The 24299-nt window shown below is 44.4% G+C and overlaps 1 protein-coding gene across 1 annotated transcript in view; it reads left to right on the top strand.

Moving 5' to 3' along the window:
- LOC311136675 (sodium- and chloride-dependent GABA transporter ine) overlaps positions 1 to 24299 on the top strand; it is a 69344-nt gene that overhangs the window by 23726 nt on the left and 21319 nt on the right. The window contains exons 5-7 of the mRNA XM_084170891.1: positions 3065 to 3274; positions 8172 to 8306; positions 8636 to 8846. Of these exons, the coding sequence (XP_084027017.1) occupies positions 3127 to 3274; positions 8172 to 8306; positions 8636 to 8846 (494 nt within the window). The 5' untranslated portion in view covers positions 3065 to 3126. The remainder of the gene's footprint in view (positions 1 to 3064; positions 3275 to 8171; positions 8307 to 8635; positions 8847 to 24299) is intronic.

Below are 24299 nucleotides of genomic sequence, written 5' to 3'. Positions count from 1 at the left end.
GAGTTTACCTCTTGGGCACTGTTTTTTGGGACATATCTCATAAAATTGAGATTGTGTGCCACGTATTGGGCTTCCCTTCACTTTCTGAAGTTTTTCCTGATGGGTTGTTTCTTCATCCTTGGTGCCTACTCCCTCAGTTTTGGAGCCTCTGAGGGTTGCTGACGTTGGGACTACCCTGGCTTCGGAGAGCATGTCTTTAAGATATGGGAGTTGGCCATATCTTCATTGTGAGAAATCAAAACAAATAACTGAAAGATAACTTAAAGTTACTTGCGTAACCCCGGTTCTCTGATATTATGAGTGAGATATCTCACCGCATTCCCCTGCTCGTAAGAGCACTATGTCACGGATTCTGCCGAGGCTGCCCCTCCTCCTTGCTCGGACAGGTTTCGGCATTCGTCGTCACCGGAGTACTAGCTGCTGCCGATCTATGTTCTACCTGTTGTGTCAGATTGTTTCACACCTGTTGCCCATCTTGTGATTACTCCGCCCCTATTTAACCCTGTGGCTCCCGTTGTGTTCTGTGCGTGTTTGTTGTTTGTTCTCGGATGTCGTTGGTGAGCGGGTTTATTCCTCCCTGCGTGGAGGCTTCTTGTTTCTTTACGTGATTTAGTAAAGATACGTTTTTCCCTTGAGTTCTGTGTCCTGCGCCTGACTTCAGTCTACCGCATACACTGACACCGTGACACACTAGGAAGTGAAGCATGCTTGAGAATAACCGGAGTACAGGAGAGTGGCTCCTTTTAAGGAAGGCTCACCTGATTCGCCACTCTACCTGTCTCCAACAGATGCTTTTGATTGGTTCTTCCGAGAGTAGGGGATCCTAGAGAATCCCCATTGTGAGATATCTAACTCATAAGATCAGAGAACCAGGGTTACACAAGTAACTAAGTTCTATAATCTTTTGTTTTGGTTGTAAACATATAACATAAATTATATGTACAGTGCATTTGGAAAGTATTCAGACCCCTTGACTTTTTCCGCATTTTGTTACGTTACAGACTTATTCTAAAATCTATTAAATCGTTTTTTCCCCTCATCAATCCACACACAATACCCCATAATGACAAATCAAAAACAGTAGTTTTTTTTGGGCCAATTTGTCAAATAAAAACGGAAATAACCCATTTACATAAGTATTTACTCTTTACTCAGTACTTTGTTGAAGCACCTTTGGCAGCGATTACAGCCTTGATACTTCTTGGATATGACGCTACAAGCTTGGCACACCTGTATTTGGGGAGTTTCTCCCATTCTTCTCTGCAGATCCTCTCAAGCTCTGTCAGGTTGGATGGGGAGCGTAGCTGCACAGCTATTTTCAGGTCTCTCCAGACATGTTCGATTGGGTTCAAGTCAGGGCTCTGGCTGGGCCACTCAAGGACATTCAGAGACTTGTCCCGAAGCCACTCCTGCGTTGTCTTGGCTGTGTGCTTAGGGTCGTTGTCCTGTTGGAAGGTGAACCTTCGCCCCAGTCTGAGCTCCTGAGCACTCTGGAGCAGGTTTTCATCAAGGATCTCTCTGTACTTTGCTCCGTTCATCTTTCTCTCGATCCAGACTAGTCTCCCAGTCCCTGCCACTGAAAAACATTCCCACAGCATGATGCTGCCACCACCATGCTTCACCGTAAGGACGGTGCCAGGTTTCCTCCAGACGTGACGCTTGGCATTCAAATTCTTAACGGGCTGTCATGTGCCTTTTACTGAGGAGTGGCTTCCGTCTGGCCACTCTACCATAAAGGCCTAATTGGTGGAGTGCTACAGAGATGGTTGTCCTTCTGGAAGGTTCTCCCATCTCCACAGAGGAGCTCTGGAGCTCTGTCAGAGTGACCATCGGGTTCTTGGTCACCTCCCTGACCAAGGCCCTTCTCCCCCGATTGCTCAGTGTTCTTGGGGACCGCCAATGCTGCAGAAATGTTTTGGTACCCTTCCCCAGATCTGAGCCTCGACACAATCCTGTCTCGGCGCTCTACGGACAATTCCTTTGACCTCATGGCTTGGTTTTTGCTCTGACATGCACTGTCAACTGTGGGACCTTATATAGACAGGTGTGTGCCTTTCCAAATCATGTCCAATCAGTTGAATTTAGCACAGGTGGACTCCAATCAAGTTGTAGAAACATCTCAAGGATGATCAATGGAAACAGGATGCAACTGAGCTCAATTTCGAGACTCATAGCAAAGGGTCTGAATACTTATGTAAATAAGGTATTTCAGTTTTTTATTTATAATACATTTGCAAAAATGTCTAAACCTGTTTTTGCTTTGTCATTATGGGGTATTGTGTAGATTGATGAGAGAAAATATATAATTTAATCAATTTTAGAATAAGGCTGTAACGTAACAACATTTGGAAAAAGTCAAGGGGTCTTAATACTCTCTGAATGCACTGTAGGCTGTTATATGTAGGCTATAGAGATGTTGACAGCTTGTCTTCTAGCATTATGCAATGTATCCTCAAACTATCCCACACCTCTCATGTCTTCCACAATGACATGCTCTCCCCCTCTCGCATAATAATGACACAGGAAACGCAGAGTCATGGTTGACATTTGTTATCAGAGAACCATATTGTTTACTGCAGTTATCAGAAACAAATTGCCTACCAACGACCCCAGCAACGACCCCAGTAATGGACCTTTTGAAGGACAAGCTTGCATTCTTGTAGAGATAAATATCATAGGCTTACTATTACCACTCTAGTAGAGTTATATCTGTACTATAAATATAAAATGACAAAGCCTGTTGGTTCCATGTATACTACAATGTTCAGTAGAAGGTCACTACATGTTTGGACTGCATTCCATGGAACCTTCTAAAACACAAGTACATACTGACCCACAATGATTAAAATGAGCTTCCTAAGAGGGGCGTTTCTTTATACAATATGTACACTCACAATGTTCTCAGTGGAAATTCACTTGGCATGTTGAACTATTTGAATGGCACTGCAGGGAAACATTGTGTAATATGTGTTTTATCTTACAGTAGTTCCTTTGCACTCAGCTAATCATTAATGCGTAATAAAAGATGATTATGTGACTGTCTTTCATTTATATTCAAACCAAGTCTCCCATGACGTTTGGGTCAAGTCACAGAGAAGACACAGACAGAAAGACCCAACCTTGGAGATGGAGCTGGACCAAGGCAAGATGGATCAGGAGCCAGGCAGGCCCACATGGAGTAGGCAGATAGAGTTCACCCTGGCTGGGATCGGCTGTGCTGTGGGGCTGGGGAACGTATGGCGGTTCCCTTATCTGTGTTACAGGAGTGGAGGAGGTGAGAGGACATTTCCGATAAGTCAGCCCTGATAAAAGACTAAAACCCAATGACTATATAGCATAACCAGACTTACACCTTATTCATTTATATTGTTGAGAATACATATGGTTGTGAATGAAAGTTTTACATTTGTCTGGGTATATGATAGCATGTTTTCTCTTGTCATGTTGATAGAAAATGTCAGGGTGATATTAATGGTTAGTACCGTGAGGAAAGCATAATCTTAGAGTAGAGTTTTGTACTATGGCATATGATGATGATGATGCACCACATTTTATACTGAGATACTTGAATAATGCCATAATGACATGCCACTTGTCACTGTCATTGGTTATGAATACGATTTTATAGAATTTTTGTTATTATAGAGAGAGAATTAAGAATTTTACCAGGTATTACATTTTGTCCAATGATCAGAATTAATTCAGAATGGCATAACAACAACATGTAATGTTTAAATTAAAATGACCTTAAACCCTGAGAACCTAACAAGCAATTATTTCTTTATAAAGCTGCAAAAACACAACCTAACTCCTCGTCTGGAGGTTAAAAAGCCCAGTTAATTCCGGCACGTGAGAGGCAATGAGTTTGGATGAGGGGGTGAATGACTTTATTAAAGATTAGACCTGGTCAGATATGCACCACTGACTCAACAACACATGGCATTGTTAAACTTGCTGTGAAAATATAACTTGGTGGCACATTGACACGCTAGTCAAAACATTTCCATGTCTCCCTGTTTTCAATGATGAGAAGGGTACAGTGGGGAGAACAAGTATTTGATACACTGCCGATTTTGCAGGTTTTCCTACTTACAAAGCATGTAGAGGTCTGTCATTTTTATCATAGGTACACTTCAACTGTGAGAGACGGAATCTAAAACAAAAATCCAGAAAATCACATTGTATGATTTTTTAAGTAATTAATTAGCATTTTATTGCATGACATAATTATTTGATACATCAGAAAAGCAGAACTTAATATTTGGTACAGAAACCTTTGTTTGCAATTACAGAGATCATATGTTTCCTGTAGGTCTTGACCAGGTTTGCACACTGCAGCAGGGATTTTGGCCCACTCCTCCATACAGACCTTCTCCAGATCCTTCAGGTTTCGGGGATGTCGCTGGGCAATACGGACTTTCAGCTCCCTCCAAAGATGTTCTATTGGGTTCAGGTTTGGAGACTGGCTAGGCCACTCAAGGACCTTGAGATGCTTCTTACGGAGCCACTCCTTAGTTGCCCTGGCTGTGTGTTTCGGGTCGTTGTCATGTTGGAAGACCCAGCCACGACCCATCTTCAATGCTCTTACTGAGAGAAGGAGGTTGTTGGCCAAGATCTCCCGATACATGGCCCCATCCATCCTCCCCTCAATACGGTGCAGTCGTCCTGTCCCCTTTGCAGAAAAGAATCCCCAAAGAATGATGTTTCCACCTCCATGCTTCACGGTTGGGATGGTGTTCTTGGGGTTGTACTCATCCTTCTTCTTCCTCCAAACAAGGCGAGTGGAGTTTAGACCAAAAGGCTCTATTTTTTTCTCATCAGACCACATGACCTTCTCCCATTCCTCCTCTGGATCATCCAGATGGTCATTGGCAAACTTCAGACGTGCCTGGACATGCGCTGGCTTGAGCAGGGGGACCTTGCGTACGCTGCAGGATTTTAATCCATGATGGCGTAGTGTTTCTAATGGTTTTCTTTAAGACTGTGGTCCCAGCTCTCTTTAGGTCATTGAACAGGTCCTGCCGTGTAGTTCTGGGCTGATCCCTCACCTTCCTCATGATCATTGATGCCCTACGAGGTGAGATCTTGCATGGAGCCCCAGACTGAAGGTGATTGACCGTCATCTTGAACTTCTTCCATTTTCTAATAATTGCGCCAACAGTTGTTGCCTTCTCACCAAGCTGCTTGCCTATTGTCCTGTAGCCCATCCCAGCCTTGTGCAGGTCTACAATTTTATCCCTGATGTCCTTACACAGCTCTCTGGTCTTGGCCATTGTGGAGAGGTTGGGGTCTGTTTGATTGAGTGTGTGGACAGGTGTCTTTTATACAGGTAACGAGTTCAAACAGGTGCAGTTAATACAGGTAATAAGTGGAGAACAGGAGGGCTTCTTAAAGAAAAACTAACAGGTCTGTGAGAGACGGAATTCTTACTGGTTGGTAGGTGATCAAATAAAGTGAGGGGAAAAAAGTATTTGATCCCCTGCTGATTTTGTACGTTTGCTCACTGACAAAGACATGATCAGTCTATAATTTTAATGGTAGGTTTATTTGAACAGTGAGAGACAGAATAACAACAAAAAAATCCAGAAAAATGCATGTCAAAAATGTTATAAATTGATTTGCATTTTAATGAGGGAAATAAGTATTTGACCCCTCTGCAAAACATGACTTAGTACTTGGTGGCAAAACCCTTGTTGGCAATCACAGAGGTCAGACGTTTCTTGTAGTTGGCCACCAGGTTTGCACACATCTCAGGAGGGATTTTGTTCCACTCCTCTTTGCAGATCTTCTCCAAGTCATTAAGGTTTCGAGGCTGACGTTTGGCAACTCGAACCTTCAGCTCCCTCCACAGATTTTCTATGGGATTAAGGTCTGGAGACTGGCTAGGCCACTCCAGGACCTTAATGTGCTTCTTCTTGAGCCACTCCTTTGTTGCCTTGGCCGTGTGTTTTGGGTCATTGTCATGCTGGAATACCCATCCACGACCCATTTTCAATGCCCTGGCTGAGGGAAGGAGGTTCTCACCCAAGATTTGACGGTACATGGCCCGTCCATCGTCCCTTTGATGCGGTGAAGTTGTCCTGTCCCCTTAGCAGAAAAACACCTCCTCCAAACACGGCGAGTTGAGTTGATGGCAAAGAGCTCGATTTTGGTCTCATCTGACCACAACACTTTCACCCAGTTACATTTACATTTACATTTTAGTCATTTAGCAGACACTCTTATCCAGAGCGACTTACAGTTAGTGAGTGCATACATTATTTTTTGTATTTTCTTTTCATACTGGCCCCCCGTGGGAATCAAACCCACAACCCTGGCGTTGCAAACGCCATGCTCTACCAACTGAGCTACATCCCTGCCGGCCATTCCTTCCCCTACCCTGGACAATGCTGGGCCAATTGTGCGCCGCCCCATGGGTCTCCCAGTCGCGGCCGGCTACGACAGAGCCTGGATAATCCTGAACGACAGAGCCAGTTCTCCTCTGAATCATTCAGATGTTCATTGGCAAACTTCAGACGGGCCTGTATATGTGCTTTCTTGAGCAGGGGGACCTTGCGGGCGCTGCAGGATTTCAGTCCTTCACGGCGTAGTGTGTTACCAATTGTTTTCTTTGTGACTATGGTCCCAGCTGCCTTGAGATCATTGACAAGATCCTCCCGTGTAGTTCTGGGCTGATTCCTCACCGTTCTCATGATCATTGCAACTCCACGAGGTGAGATCTTGCATGGAGCCCCAGGCCGAGGGAGATTGACAGTTCTTTTGTGTTTCTTCCATTTGCGAATAATCGCACCAACTGTTGTCACCTTCTCACCAAGCTGCTTGGCGATGGTCTTGTAGCCCATTCCAGCCTTGTGTAGGTCTACAATCTTGTCCCTGACATCCCTGGAGAGCTCTTTGGTCTTGGCCATGATGGAGAGTTTGGAATCTGATTGATTGATTGCTTCTGTGGACAGGTGTCTTTTTATACAGGTAACAAACTGAGATTAGGAGCACTCCCTTTAAGAGTGTGCTCCTAATCTGAGATCATTACCTGTATAAAAGACACCTGGGAGCCAGAAATCTTTCTGATTGGGAGGGTGTCAAATACTTATTTCCCTCATTAAAATGCAAATCAATATATAACATTTTTGACATGCGTTTTTCTGGATTTTTTTGTTGTTATTCTGTCTCTCACTGTTCAAATAAACCTACCATTAAAATTATAGACTGATCATGTCTTTGTCAGTGGGCAAACGTACAAAATCAGCAGGGGATCAAATACTTTTTCCCTCACTGTACTTATGTCATGCAATAAAATGCAAATTAATTACTTAAAAATCATACAATGTGATTTTCTGGATTTTTGACATGCGTTTTTCTGGATTTTTGTTGTTGTTATTCTGTCTCTCACTGTTCAAATAAACCTACCATTAAAATTACAGACCTCTACATGCTTTGTAAGTAGGAAAACCTGCAAAATCAGCAGTGAATCAAATACTTGTTCTCCCCACAATATATGTTAAAATGTTTGTTTAAAATAAAATAATGTGGCTTCCCGGGTGGCGCAGCAGTCTAAAGCACTGCATCGCAGTGTTGCGGCATGACTACAGCCTGGGGTTCGATCCCAGGCTGTGTCGCAACCGGCCGTGACTGGGAGTCCCATAGGGCTGCGTACAATTAGCCCAGCGTCGTCCGGGTTAGGGGAGGGTTTGGCCGAGGGGGCTTTACTTGGCTCATCGCGCTCTAGCGACTCCTTGTGGCCTGCCGGGCGCCTGCAAGCTGATTTCGGTCGTCAGTTTAATGTAATTTCCTCCGACACATTGGTGCAGCTGGCTTCCAGGTTAAACGAGCGAGTGTTAAGAAGCGTGGCTTGGCGGGTCATGTTTTGGAGGACGTATGACTCGATCTTCGCCTCTCCCGAGCCCGTTGGGGAGTTGCAGCGATGAGACAAGATCGTAATTGGATCGCAATTGGAAATCATAAAATTGGGGAGAAAAAGGGGGTAAAATAAAATATGTACTTTTTTTTTATTTTATCTGAAGAGTTCTGAGGTAGAGATCAGTAGTTGTAAAACAAACCAATCATACTCAAACATGCACCCTCTATCCTCTCCCTCTAGGCAATTACAACACACTTCAGTCCCACTTGAGTCACTGTGTTGTTGATATATTGCTGCTTTATGTCCTGTTCAGGTGCATTCCTGATTCCCTACCTGCTGATGCTGCTGGTGATGGGGATTCCTCTGCTCTACATGGAGCTGATTCTGGGACAGTACATGAGGAGAGGGCCTGTTCATGCCCTGGCTAAAGCCTGCCCGCTGCTCAAAGGTACTGAAGCGTGCAGTATCTGTTCCCCCCCCACTACTGGAGCATCATTTTAGTGTAGAGTTTTTACATAGTCAAACTAAAAATAGCATAGTCAAACTAAAACCGTCAGTCAAATTTAAACCTATGAAATGGTGCTGGTGTCCAACAGGGTCATAAACATTTTGCTGACTCACTAGTGGAGGAAAGGATGACCATAAATCAGGCTTTCCTCTTCCCTGCAGTTCAGTTATAACTCTAGTCTATGCATAAGGTTGTAACTAACTAAGTATTTTAAGATTCAGGTAAGTTGTAAATGACAAAAGTGACAATGTTATTTGCCCGTCCCTAAGGAGTGGGCCTTGCGACCGTGGCCATCTCCTTCATCATGTCTACTTACTACAACATCATCATCACATGGGGTCTGTACTACCTGTTCAGCTCCTTCCAGAGCCCGCTGCCCTGGCAGAGCTGCAACAACACATGGAACACCCCCAACTGCACCGATCACGTAACCCCGAACACCAGCTCACACTCCTCCACCGCCAGCCAGCAGTTCTTTAAGTAGGTCTCAGTCTCACTATGGGCTAGCCCAGAGCCATACTCCTCTATGTACACTCCACTACGTATTTATTTGGACATTTTTGCTAAAACTGTTAATTTGGCTCTATACTCTAGCATTTTGGATTTGAGATCAAATGTTGTATACTGTATGAGGCGACAGTACAGAATGTCACCTTTTATTTGAGGGTATGTTCATACACCTGTTTTACCGTTTAGAAGTGAATGCACAAATCACGTTTCAGGAGAAGACCCAGATGCAGACAGTGTCGAAGTAACAAAAGTTTATTACAAAAACAGGGGGCGGGTAAACGACAGGTCAAGGACAGGCAGAAGTCAGTAATCCAGATCAGAGTCCAAAAGGTACAGAACGGCAGGCAGTCTCAGGGTCAGGGCAGGCAGAGGTCAATAATCCAGGGTGATGTGACAAGGTACAGAATGTCAGGCAGGGTCAGGGCAGGCAGAATGGTCAAAACCAGGAAAACTAAAAAACAGGAACTTGAGCAAGGGGAAAAAACGCTGGTAGGCTTGACGAAACAGGAGACAAAGGGCTGTGAGACATGGGTTTGATCCTAGACACATGAAAAGTGGGATGTATACAGAGGGTACGGGGCAACAGAAGACGAACAGCAGAGGGGCTAATTATCTTGGAGATGGGGAAAGGGCCGATAAACCGGGGGGAAAGTTTGCGGGACTCCACCCGGAGGGGCAGATCTCGGGTGGACAGCCATACCTTCTGCCCGAGACGATACTCGTAGTGACCGCTGGCCGTGTTGAAGGCAGTCTTCCACTCGTCCCCCTCCCGTATCCGCACCAGGTGGTAGGTGTTCCGTAGGTCCAGCTTGGAGAATACGTTGGCCCACTGGAGCGGCTCGAAGTTTGAGGAGATGAGTGGTAGCGGGTAGCGTTTCTTCACCGTGATGTCGTTGAGGCTCCGGTAGTCGATGCCGGGTTATCCGTCCTTCTGCCTCCCCCGCCTGGCGCAGGGTTCTTCTTTGTGGAGAAGAAGGACAAAACCCTGCGCCAGGCGTAGGAGGCAGAAGGACGGATGAACCCGGCAGCTAGGGAGTCCTCAATGTAGGTCTCCATAGCTTTGGTCTCCGGACCCGACAGCGAGTACAGTCATCCCCGGGGTGGAGTGGTGCCTGGAAGAAGGTTGACTCCGCAGTCGTAGGGTCGGTGAGTGGAAGTGAAGTGGCCCAGGCCTTACTGAACACCTCCCGGAGGTCCTGGTACTCTGCGGGAATGGCGCAGAGGTCCGAGGCAACTTCCGAGCCCCCAGGAAGATGTCCCGGGGCAGGTTGCGCTGACTTCAGGTTATTGAGCATGACAGAACGGGCTCCAGCCCATGATGGCACCAGTAGACCAGTCAATAAAGGGGTTGTGTCGCTGGAGCCAAGAGAAACCCAATACCACGGATACCTGAGGAGACTTAATTAGCAGGAATTGGATAATCTCGCTGTGGTTCCCTGATACTCGTAGGTTGATGGGGTGGTATTGTGGGTGACCTGGCCTATAGAACGCCCGCCCGCCCAGCGCTCTAACGTCCATGGGAATGGAGAGGGGCTGAGTGGGGATGCCCATTAAAGGGTAGCGTCCATAAAGCTCTCATCGGCCCCAGAGTCGATGAGTACACAGAGAGATTTTGACTGGTTCCCCCACAGCAAGATGTCATGAAAGGGGGTGTGATTAAGGGGAGAGGAAAAGTTATCCGTTTGGCCCACCAGAGTACTCGCTCCTTCCGGTGCTCCTGGTATTTTAGTGGACAGGTGGACACAAACTGACCAGTAGTCCCTCAATACAGGCAACTCTTCATGTGAAGCCTGTATTGCCGTTCAGCTGGAGACAGCCTAGCTCTGCCCAGTTGCAACGGCTCGGGAAGAGGTGAATCGGCAGACTTCGGAGACTCTCTGGGGAACTCGGGTAGCCTCTGGTTCTCTCGGCAACAGAGCCGTCTGGGACTTCCGGGATGCCTCGGAGGCGAGGTGGAATCCTTGGGCGGGCGAGTGGAATCGGACTTCCTCTCCTTCCTTTGTTCCCGTAGTCGCCAATCGATCCGAATGGTCAAGGTGATGAGCGAGTCTATCCGTCGTTAGTTCCCGGAATGCAAGCTCGTCCTTTACTTCCTCTGATACTCTGTGCAGGAACGTGTCGAACAGCGCTTCCGGGTTCTAGGCACACTCACCTGCCAACGTGCAGAAATCCACTGCATGGTCTGCCACACTGCGGGATTCTTGCCGAAGTTGGAGTAACTTCCGGGCAGCCTCTCTCCCGAACAATGGAACATCGAAAACCTTCTTCACCTCCTGTATGAACTCTTCCAGACTGAAGCATACGGCCGACTGTTGTTCCCACACCGCCGTAGCCCAGGCGAGAGCCCTCCCGGACATCAGTGTGATGAGGTACGCTATCTTAGAGCAGTCCGTCGGAAGGAGGAGGGCTGCAGCTCGATGATGAGCGAACACTGAGCGAGAAAAGCCCGACAGGTTCCCGACTCTCCAGCGAAGCGTTCCGGGGGAGGTAAGCGGGGTTGTAGGCTGCCTAACAGACAACCCGCGGAATTCCTCCAGCAATGTGTTAAACACTCGGTCATGGCGTTCGGCCAAGGTCTGGAACCCTTCCATGAGACCACGCAGCAACTCCTTGTGCCTACCAATGGTGGCTCCTTGGGAGGAGATGGCGTTGCGGAGCTGGTCCGAGTCTGCTGGGTCAGTCATGGCCAGTTCGTACTATCACGTTTCAGGAGAAGAACCAGATGCAGACAGTGTCGAAGTAACAAAAGTTTATTACAAAAACAAGGGGCAGGCAAACGACAGGTCAAGGGCAGGCAGAGGTCAGTAATCAAGATCAGAGTCCAGAAGGTACAGAACGGCAGGCAGTCTCATGGTCAGGGCAGGCAGAGGTCAATAATCCATGGTGGTGTGACAAGGTACAGAACGGCAGGTAGGCTCAGGGTCAGGGCAGGCAGAATGGTCAAAACCGGGAAAACTAGAAAACAGGAACTTGAGAAAGACAGGAGCAAGGGGAAAAACACTGGTAGGCTTGACGAAACAAAACGAACTGGCAACAGACAAACAGAGAACCCAGGTATAAATACGCTGGTGATAATGGGGAAGATGGGCGCCACCTGGAGGAGGGTGGAGACAATCACGAAGGCAAGTGAAAAAGATCAGGGTGTGACAGCACTTTATGTATCTAGTACCCCCATTTGAAGGTGTTGTGAGTATTTGGACAAATTCATTTATAGTGTATAAAAGTTTAGTTTTTGGTCCCATATTCCTAGCATGCAATGACTACATCAAACTTGTGACTCTACAAACTTGTTGGATGCATTTGCAGTCTGTTTTGGTTGTTTTTCGGTTGTGTTTCGGAATTATGTTGTGCCCAATAGAAATGAATGGGAAATAATGTATTGTGTCATTTTGGAGTCACTTTTATTATAAATAAGAATATGTTGTTGAACACTTCTACATTAATGTGGATACTACCATGATTACGGATAATCATGAATGAATCGTTAATAATGATGAGTGAGAAAGTTAGATGCATTCGGAAAGTTATACAGTGCAGGTAGCTTAGTGGTTAAGAGTGTTGTGCCAGTAACCGAAAGGTCGCTGGTTCTAATCCCAGAGCCAACTAGGTGAAAAATCTGTCGATGTGCCCTTGAGCAAGGCACTTAACCCTAATTGCTCATGTAAGTCGCTCTGGATAAGAGCGTCTGATAAATGACAAAAAATAAATAAATAAAAATATTCAGACCCCTTGACTTTTTCCAAATTTTTTATGTTACAGCCTTATTCTAAAATGGATTAAATAACACATATTCCTCGTCAATCTACGCACAATACCCCATAATCACAAAGCGAAAACAGGTTTTTAGAAATGTTTGCAAAAAACAGAAATACCTTATTTACATAAGTATTCAGACCCTTTGCTATGAGACTCGAAATTGAGCTCAGGTGCATCCTGTTTCCATTGATCATCCTTGAGATGTTTCTACAACTTGATTGGAGTCCACCTGTGGTAAATTCAATTGATTGGACATGATTTGGAAAGGCACACACCTGTCTATATAAGGTCCCACAGTTGACAGTGCATGTCAGAGCAAAAACCAAGCCATGAGGTCAAAGGAATTGTCCGTAGAGCTCCGAGACAGGATTGTGTCGAGGCACAGATCTGGGGAAGGGTACCAAAACATTTCTGCAGCATTGAAAGTCCCCAAGAACACAGTGTCCTCAATCATTCTTAAATGGAAGAAGTTTGGAACCACCAAGACTTTCAGAAGGACAACCATCTCTGCAGCACTCCACCAATCAGGCCTTTATGGTAGAGTGACCAGACGGAAGCCAGTCCTCAGTAAAAAGGCACATGACAGCCCGCTTGTAGTTTGCCAAAAGGCACCTAAAGGACTCTCAGACCATGAGAAACAAGATTCTCTGGTCTGATGAAACCAAGATTTAACTATTTGGCCTGAATGCCAAGCGTCACGTCTGGAGGAAACCTGGCACCATCCCTATGGTGAAGCATGGTGGTGGGAGCATCATGCTGTTGGGATATTTTTCAGCGGCAGGGACTGGGAGACGAGTCAGGATCGAGGGGAAAGATGAACGAAGCAAAGTACAGAAATGAAAACCTGCTCCAGTGCGCTCAGGACCTCAGGCTGGGGCGAAGGTTCACCTTCCAACACTACAATGACCCCAAGCTAACAGCCAAGACAATGCAGGTATGGCTTCAGGACAAGTCTCTGAATGTCCTTGAGTGGTCCAGCCAGAGCCCGGACTTTAACCCGATCAAACATCTCTGGAGAGACCTGAAAATAGCTGTGCGTTGGCGCTTCCCATCTAACCTGACAGAGCTTGAGAGGATCTGCAGAGAATAATGGGAGAAACTCCCCAAATATAGGTGTGCCAACCTTGTAGGGTCATACTCAAGAAGACTCAAGGCTGTAATCGCTGCCAATGGTGCTTTAACAAAGTACTGAGTAAAGGGTCTGAATACTTATGTAAATGTAATATTTCAGTTTTTTTGTTTTAAAACATTTTCAAAATGTATACAAACCTGTTTTTGCTTTGTCATTATGGGGTATTGTGTGCAGATTGCTGAGGGAAAAAACTATTGAATCCATTTCAGAATAAGGCTGTAATGTAAAAGTCAAGGAGTCTGAATACTTTCCGAATGTAATGTATGTAGATACCAGACAACAACGTTTAAATTAAGCCTCTAAAATTGATAAATCAACATATCCACAAGCAACTGGGAGGGTGTGAGTGATCAGTAATGTACAATAGCGAACCAATCAGTTGGTAAAGCGACGCAACGACACAAATCCAATAAGCCATGGCTTCCCTCAGAGGAAAAGACGATCAACTTGGAGGCACAAACGAGAGTTATGAACAGTTAAAGGCGATCCAGGAAAACTTAGCTAAAATGCTCTCAATGCACACCAAAACAAACAAACTGCAACAATATGTTATTAAAAAGTAGATTAGCTCGAAAATAAAGAGGTTATCGTGTCAGACACGCACAAACACGGTGTGTGCATGAACGAACAAGATAACAAAATATGCCTTTTGGAAACAAAGTTGCAAACTTTAGAAGATGAATTGGACCATTAAGAAAACAGAATAAGACAAAACAACATGAGAATATTGTCCTTACTAGAGGACGAGGCAAAAGGAGACCTTTCCAGCTACGTGGTCAAACTGATATCAGAGGAACTTGACGTGGATATATCACCAGAAGATCTTGAAGGATGCCATAGGATCGGCGTGAAACAGAAGAATGTTAAATACCCACGCATGGTAACCTTCAAACTGTGGAACTATCAGACCAAAATAAACATTCTGAGGGCACAGTGGGGAAAGGAGATCAAAATCCACAGTCAGTCCATTCGATTCGTCCAGCACCTGTCTGCTAAGCTGAGAGAGAGACGCAAGGAATACATTCCAATAAGATAGTCACTTGAGGAAAAGTCTCAACTCTGCTTCCCGGCAGTGCTGTGGGAAGGGAACGCAAAGGATGGAATTCACAAGCCCCAATGAAGCCCTAATCAAGCTACACGAAATGTTCCTAGAAACCTTCCCAGTTGAAGTAGGAGAGCCCCCTGCTCTGAGAAGAGGACGAAATAGGAAAAAACGATGAGCACACTAGGCTACATACAGTGATTACTAAGACCAGCTTATCGTAAGTTGAGACCATATCCTTTCCTCCTTCCCCCAATACAATCTATACTCTACATTCCCCAAAGTAACAATAGAAGTAGCCGATGCCAATGGGCTACATGGACACTGAAAATACAATTCAAAGGTGGAAATGTAGAATGTATGTCAATAACTGTTCTATGGATGTGTGTGTAGATGTGTATGTGATTGTGTATATGAATGGGAGTGTGAGGGATGGTGAATATGAATATGTGTAGAATGGTGGGAGAGAATTGGTGTATGGATGCATAGGGTATATGTTGGGGGGAAATGAATGAGAATTGATGAGTAAGTCGATGTATGGGTGTAAGTGTGTCAGAGGTAGGGAGGGTGGGAAAAGATGGGAGGTTGGGACAAGCTTAGCTTGGGTGGGCAAGGATGGGAGGTTGGGACAAGCTTGGCAAGGGTGGGTAAGGATGGGAGATTGGGACAATCTTGGCTTGGGTGGGGTAAAGGTGGGATAAAACAGGGAAGGGGAGGTGGAGAGGCGGAGAGGGATGGGTTTGGCTTGGGAGAGGGAGAGGGAGAAGAAAGGATTTAACTACAGTGCCTTCAGAAAGTATTCATATCTCTTGACTTATTTCACATTTTGTTGTGTTACAGCCTGAATTCAAAATGGATTAACCTTTTGACGCGTAAGTTCTAAATATTAATAACAGCCCTTACAGCGTGAGTTATTTTTGCACGCAGTACCAGAATTCTATGCTGCTGTTTTAGAATTTGATTGTTGCATTTTGCCACTATTCTCTGCACCCCTCACTCCATCAAGACTGCAATATCTGCTTCATATGAGGCTTTATAAAACAAATCCTTTCTTCTTATAGTAGTAGCAGCGAATATCTATAGTATTATTAATAATTGTATAATTATTATTATCATCTATATTAGATGTATTATTATCTGAAAGAGGCTTTGGTATTAGCCTGTCTGAGGGACTGCGTGTGTGAGATAGGGTGGGAAACCTGAGGTGCAACATTTGCACATAAATCATTCAATCTAACCCATAACACATTAACCACCTAGACAACATATTGACTTGAACAAGGAAGAGAGAAAATACGTTTAATACTTTCACACCACCCTTGATGAAAATGAGATTGGGGCAAGGACCACCAAGCCCCTACTGTCAATGTCCCAATTGTGGTTAGCCCAAGCTAATAATAACCTCCCTAGATTCCCACAAATACTGGATTCCCACAAATACTTAATTAGTTTCCAAAAAACACCTGCAGGATGAGCAGTGTACCCGCCCCTCACTTTGTGCTCTCCTCACAGTTTACGGGCAGCTCTGTCTCTCCTTCTCACCTTTCCGAATCATAATTAGAACTATTGATAAATTATCCAACCCAAATTTGGTATGACCGTCCCTAGTGCTTCACGTTGAGTCTATCACACAAATTTAAGGTCCTCAACTTAGCACACACCAACAATGGCAGAATGTACATTGACATACAGTATATTTATCTTTATATTTCTAGCATTAACCTTTCTCATCACGGCCCCCATAATGACAGATCGGTATCTCAATGCATTTTTGGTCTAAAATACTATACATTTCGCAGTGTGCAGACCCCCACAATCAACCTGATACCCCACATGAACAATTTTGGACAAGCCTAAATCAATTACAGGCACGGTTGACCACTCCCCTCCCTCCCGGCACTCATTCTTCTGGCTTTTCTTCATTTTCTTCTTCAGATAACTTTACAGTTCATCCTCCCAATGGAACACATATAACTCATGCATGTCAAAGTGGATGGCCCTTGATAATGTCCCGATTTCAATATCTGGAGAATAATCTGATTTTCCCTAGCGAACGAATCTCTCACCTAAGCCACCACCACCATCCTTTATGGTCCATTCTGTCTTGTCCATTTTCTAACCAGTACACCAGCAGCATGAGAGAAGTTTAGATGTGGTCTCTCTCCATGCTCACTCCACTTGGACGGTCTCGGGACTCATGACGCACTCCTGAGAAACAAGGCAGTTGATAGCTTCAACTGGATGCTGTACACCGGTTGCTGACTCAGACTCAGGTCTCAGGTAGAAGTGGTGAAGGACAGGGCCATAGTGAACGCCATAACTTCAGCCGAGGGGGGTGAGGCTCACACTGTTCTCGGTCGATATAAAAAAATATGTATTCACTAACTGTAAGTCGCTCTGGATAAGAGCGTCTGCTAAATGACTAAAATGTAAAAATGTAAATGAATTATCCCTTTCATGCATCTAGATACCATCTGTGGTCACCTTCGCCATAACCTCAAGAGGGGACAGACCAGAACAACAGTTTAGGGCATTTCTGATTCAGGAAATCTAGACAAACTATTCACTGTATGACAAATGATTACATTCCCAATATTCTTAATACAAATTTCTAAGACAAATCTCAAAGAGAATAACAACACACTATTGAAACCATTTAGCAAATTGGCTTATACTCCCCTATCATATTGGCGACCTCACTGCAGAGTTACATGGTCAGGGAGATAGAGAGCTAACCCTTAGGGAGACATCCCGACCATACAGCAGACCCAATCTGATGAGATTTGTTATTGAAGCAAGACAAAAACAAACAAAACAAAACAACAGCAATACACATATCACTCGAGGTGTGGAAAACCTCAATCCATTTGGAGTAACTGTCAACCATTACCAACATATATTTGTTCCTTTTACAGGCAGGCTTGAAGAAAATCAATTTGCATATTTACCAAAGGGCCCAAGGGGACTGGTAATTCCCCCTTTGGACACATGACTCACATCGTGATTCATGCGTCCAAAAAACATCAACAACATTGCCTGTTAAATCAAAATAACAGATAAAATTAAAATTACAACCCTTGATAACCCAATCTCAACTTAATTGTATCCCATAACGTAATTCAAGGAATAGTAAAATAGACTAGAGACAGGTGTCCCTCATTCAGGGGCAGCACTCTCTCTCTGTCCTTCTCGTGGTTCCGAATCACACATAGGACTATTGTTAAATTATAATCTTCTTCCTAATCATTAGTATTTACATAGCCCATTTAAATCTCACCCAATGTCTCTCTCTAGTCTTTCTAGTGTGGGTGATCAGGTCTCACCAGAAAGTCAGAAGAGGTCAGAGTTCATTCAACCCCATTAAGTGAGTGTGTCTTTCCCTTTTCTTCCCCTGTACCTCAGACATTATTTAAAGAAATTTCAAACATTTAGTGTACCAGATTTATATTGGGTTTTTCAGTACATTTCTTATCAGGGGAATTTACAGTGGGGAAAAAAAGTATTTAGTCAGCCACCAATTGTGCAAGTTCTCCCACTTAAAAAGATGAGAGAGGCCTGTAATTTTCATCATAGGTACACGTCAACTATGACAGACAAAATGAGAAAAGAAAATCCAGAAAATCACATTTTAGGATTTTTAATGAATTTATTTGCAAATTATGGTGGAAAATAAGTATTTGGTCAATAACAAAAGTTTCTCAATACTTTGTTATATACCCTTTGTTGGCAATGACACAGTTCAAACGTTTTCTGTAAGTCTTCAAGGTTTTCACACACTGTTGCTGGTATTTTGGCCCATTCCTCCATGCAGATCTCCTCTAGAGCAGTGATGTTTTGGGGCTGTCGCTGGGCAACACAGACTTTCAACTCCCTCCAAAGATTGTCTATGGGGTTGAGATCTGGAGACTGGCTAGGCCACTCCAGGACCTTGAAATGCTTCTTACGAAGCCACTCCTTCGTTGCCCGGGCGGTGTGTTTGGGATCATTGTCATGCTGAAACACCCAGCCACGTTTCATCTTCAATGCCCTTGCTGATGGAAGGAGGTTTTCACTCAAAATCTCACGATACATGGCCCCATTCATTCTTTCCTTTACACGGATCAGTCGTCCTGGTCCCTTTGCAGAAAAACAGCCCCAAAGCATGATGTTTCCACCCCCATGCTTCACAGTAGGTATGGTGTTCTTTGGATGCAACTCAGCATTCTTTGTCCTCCAAACACGACGAGTTGAGTTTTTACCAACAAGTTCTATTTTGGTTTCATCTGACCATATGACATTCTCCCAATCCTCTTCTGGATCATCCAAATGCACTCTAGCAAACTTCAGACGGGCCTGGACATGTACTGGCTTAAGCAGGGGGACACGTCTCGCACTGCAGGATTTGAGTCCCTGGCGGCGTAGTGTGTTACTGATGGTAGGCTTTGTTACTTTGGTCCCAGCTCTCTGCAGGTCATTCACTAGGTCCCCCCGTGTGGTTCTGGGATTTTTGCTCACCGTTCTTGTGATTATTTTGACCCCACGGGGTGAGATCTTGCGTGGAGCCCCAGATCGAGGGAGATTATCAGTGGTCTTGTATGTCTTCCATTTCCTAATAATTGCTCCCACAGTTGATTTCTTCAAACCAAGCTGCTTACCTATTGCAGATTCAGTCTTCCCAGCCTGGTGCAGGTCTACAATTTTGTTTCTGGTGTCCTTTGACAGCTCTTTGGTCTTGGCCATAGTGGAGTTTGGAGTGTGACTGTTTGAGGTTGTGGACAGGTGTCTTTTATACTGATAACAAGTTCAAACAGGTGCCATTAATACAGGTAACGAGCGGAGGACAGTGGAGCCTCTTAAAGAAGAAGTTACAGGTCTGTGAGAGCCAGAAATCTTGCTTGTTTGTAGGTGACCAAATACTTATTTTCCACCATAATTTGCAAATAAATGCATAAAAAAATCCTACAATGTGATTTTCTGGAGAAAAAATTTCTCAATTTGTCTGTCATAGTTGACGTGTACCTATGATGAAAATTACAGGCCTCTCTCATCTTTTTAAGTGGGATAACTTGCACAATTGGTGGCTGACTAAATACTTTTTTTCCCCACTGTACATGTGTGCAACCAAAACTCTGACAAAATAAACTTCAAAAAATGTCATTTATGTGCCCTTTACGGTGCATCCTTTCTCACCCGTGAAGAACCCACTAAAACTAATAAAAAGACCCCACACAATAAATCAGACACTGTATTAACATCATAAACAAATATTAATAACAGGTGGATTGTGTGTACGTGTGCTGATGTGTGTAGGGCATAAACAAACAAATGTACAGGCCTTACTTAATTGGGAGCTCTCTTTACGGCCGGATCTGGGTACCTTTATACTTAATAGAGCTGCAGAATTTCACTATTTGCTCTCCCAAGGCAACAGCCTCGGGAAACATTTCAAAGGGAGAGATAGGGACACCCCATCCTCTCCTAGAAGAGAAAATAAACATTGAGTTAGTTTTCACTTTGCCAAATCTTAATCAGTAACAAAATGTTTTAGTTACAGACAAAACAAAACATGATGACTTCTGTTCACAGGGAGGCCACTGTCCTCACTCCACTCTTTAATCATTTGTGTACTAACTGTAAGTCGCTCTGGATAAGAGCGTCTGCTAAATGACTAAAATGTAACATGTAATGTGTTTTAATCCATCCCAACGTTTACTGTATATACTATCAATCTCTGTTGGATATTCACTATTTGCTTCACACTCATTAATGTCTACTATTTAAAGATTAATATGCACTAAACCGAGACAGATCTACTCTTTAACAAAATTTTAAAAGGTAATTTTAGGTTTGGTAACCCCAATGACACAATTTCTTTGTTAAACTCTACAATTACAATTGTTTCTTTAACTCTCCAAACAATTACTCACAATATTACTCCACTCTAATAACAATTGTTTCTTTATCTCTACAAACTAATTTTCACAATATTAATTACACTCTAATTTCTCATGAGGACCCCTCCTCCCTTTTGTCAATTCTGTAAATCTATTTCAGAATAAGACGGAATAAAATGTCTCACGAAATTAAAATCCCCCCACGGTTTTCTGAGCTTGCGAGGAGTGTTTGGTCGTGCCAATTGTAATTTGTTACCTTTTAGAATCCATTGGCCTGGAATTTCGCAAAGTTGGTTCTACCCCCGCTACGATAACGAATGAGCCCGGTATTATTACTGGACCTATTGTAAACAGCATGGGTAGTAATTGCATAGCTTTAGATTCTGTCCCTGTTACCCCGCTAAATGTAATACTTTTTTATCGTAAATTTAGCCAATTTGACGACCGCTCAGAGGCCACATTCCCCTATGTGTTACTCCCAACTGTGGCCGCTTTCAGGAGTGCTTGCTGTTGCTCACTAGTCAGTGAAGAAAATGTCTGCACAGCCGCACTTAACCCGGAATGAGCCGGCGCAAAGGGCTCAGGCACCACTGTACAGTCTTTCACCCAATGGCCAAATGCGCCGCATTGGTGACAAGGTTCGGTGGCTTTTCGCTGCCGAATGTATTTGTTGTCAGATTTACCTCTCCGCTTGATTTTATTTTTCTTACTCTTGAACTCATTACTGGTGCCTGGGGTATGTTTAGCAGCGACTACACACACTGCTAAGTGAGCAGAATTAGATTCCGCTCTCAATGCGGCCACCCTTGCAATAGCAGTTTTGACTGTGGGTTTCAACCCTGCCATCAAAGCGGAGGTACAAATTACCGCATCTTCATTAAAATGATCTGCTAGTGCCAGATTAGTGCGCAACGCATCTTCCATCCTATCAACATACTCACGTACCTCCTCATTTTGACTCTGAGGGCGGAACAAAAGATTTCCAGTAGCTGTCACAAATAGTTAAATTTGTTCCTGCGAGGTTGCTTGGTCACATGCCAGACGAGCAGACGACCAGGCGGGAGTATGGTAGTTTCCGACTAATTGTGCCAGCATTGCTCTTGGCAATAGGGAACGGACAACATGATCATAATAAATCATAATACATTCCTGACCCTCTTTAACCGGGTCAGGCGCTTCTTTCATTATGCTAAGCATTTCACCAATACTCAGCGGCTGGTGTTGGTGTTGAATTTGGAGTCGTTATAGGTTGGCCATCTGGCAGAATGGGGTTCCCTCCCTCTGGGAGTATCTGCCCGGGGTATTAAGTCATCGCAACTGCATGAGTACAAACCGGGCACACCTCTCTATGGTTTCCAGGACTACTATGTCTGGACTGGTGATACGTCCCTCTTCTGCCTCTCAACCCGTAACGCTCTTTTTCGTCTATGAGAAAGGGATATAGCGGAGACATGACCTGTTTAGCCTGGTATACATGATATCCTGGGGCGAACGGTGGGGAGGTGGCGAGACTATATACCCCCCACAGGTGTTCTGATACTGCTGGAGGGTAGCCATAAGTTGTTGGACTTGATTTTGATTATTTTCCAGAGCCCTCACGAGGTCCTGGTTCTGTTCATCCAATTTATGAGCCCGCCCTTTTGCTATTGCTAATTTTTTACTAGTTGCCCCATACTTGCCAGTCGCCTGGACAAGATGACCCTGCATATCTTTAATTTGAGCTTTATCGGTTCTACTTTTCTGTTAATAAAACGCCGACATCAAAACGCTTGTATATTGAGCTTGCGATTTCTCATTGAGGTAATTGTGCCATGCCACAACAGCATCTCTGAGTTCTTTATCTGATTGGAATTTTCCGTCAGCAGGGAAATGCTGACCAATTTGATCAAATTTGCTAAATTTTCCCCATACTCGAGCCAGTGTTTGTGCGCTTCTTTTAGCGCATCCATGGCTTTGCTATAGTTTTCCTCTTCTATTCCCCCTTTTACGGGAGTGTCAGACACCATGGATGCCATTTCAATGGTGGTTATTTCTGCACCTCTCTCGACGGTGTCTAGGGTGTTTTAGATTTCCTCACTCATGGCTCTAATACACAATCGACACAATCGGTTTCTAATAACTTCTTAATGCCACGGTTCTTCTACAGTTACCGTATACATTTCCACCTACTGACAGTCTCATCCTTGACAGACACTACTGCCAGAAATCGCCTATACCCCACTCCGGGTATTAATATATCAGGTATTACCAAACGACAGAGACTTTCGGCATTGACTACTTTTCTACAACCAAACATACTAGTATATGGATGTGCCAATTTCTCCAAATACCATATAGACTACAGACACTTATCTAACCTATTAGGGGGGGTTAATTCCTCCTAAGCACATAGTGCCCGCATATCTCCAGTCTAACCTATTAGGGGGCTAAACCCTCCAGAACACGCTGTGCCCGCAGTGCTCTAGTCTAACCTATTAGGGGGCTAAACCCTCCTGAACACACTTTCTGGCACACTCAACAAAATTGTTCTGCATGTCCACTTTGTCAACTGCTCCCATCTTCTTGTTGTACTCCAAGACACAGTCTGGCTTCATTTTCCTCTCTATGGTGACATAGTCCAGTTTTCCTATGTCCGACATTTTGGAGGTGTGCACAGTGGACAGAACATGGACATTGCGTTTGTCGTGCCATTTCACTGTCATTATCTCCCCGTTCGTTTGGAACTTCACCTCCCCCTTGCTCATTTTCTTTTTGAATATTGACTGTGCCAAAGGCCCCTGTGTTCTCCCTCAAAAAGATACTGGAAAAGAGTAGAGATAATGTACCAGTTGTCCACAAATACATTGCGCCCCTTTCTGAGGTAAGCCTGCCAGTGGAGGCTGGTGGGAGGAGCTATAGGAGGACAGGCTCTGTGTAATGGCTGGAATGGAATACATGGAACGGAGTCAAACGTGGTTTCCATATGTTTGATACTGTTCCATTTATTCCATTCCAGCCATTATACTCCACTAGAGGCTGCAGCATGGTGATCACCACTGATCCAGATATGCCAAGACCATCAACATGCGTTATATCTGTGGTGACGCCGGTGTAGATAATCAGGTCCTGTACATGTCAGACAGTCACATAAAACAAAGAACTTGACTCCAAATCTGTGATGCTTTGATAGGATGCAAGCTTCCCTTTCCAAGCCATGAGAAACTCATCAATGCACATGTCCTTGTGAGGCAAAAATTATCTTCCAAATGCCCTGGTCAAGCTGCCCAGGACATTCCTAATTCTGTGAACGGGCTCGGCGACGTTGGCAGTGGCGTTGTTCACAAAGTGGAGTGCTCTCAGCAAGACAATGAAGCGGTTCTGGGAGAAAAGGGTTGGGAAAAAAGGGGTCTGCATCATGGGGTCAGTGGTCCAGTAGTCCCTCATGGAGTCCTTCTTCACTAGCCCCATCAGCAGCACCGTGACCAGGAAGGACAGTGCCTTGCAAAGGTATTCATCCCCCTTGGCGTTTTTCCTATTTTGTTGCATTACAACCTGTAATTTAAATGGATTATTATTCTGATTTCATGTAATGGACATACACAAAATAGTCCAAATTGGTGATGTGGAATGAAAAAAATAAC

This window comes from Coregonus lavaretus (assembly GCF_964263955.1).
Source record: "Coregonus lavaretus genome assembly, chromosome: 10".
NCBI lineage: Eukaryota > Metazoa > Chordata > Actinopteri > Salmoniformes > Salmonidae > Coregonus > Coregonus lavaretus.
The sequence above is the reverse complement of the archived record's forward strand: the minus strand, read 5'-3'. Positions and strand labels throughout refer to the sequence as shown.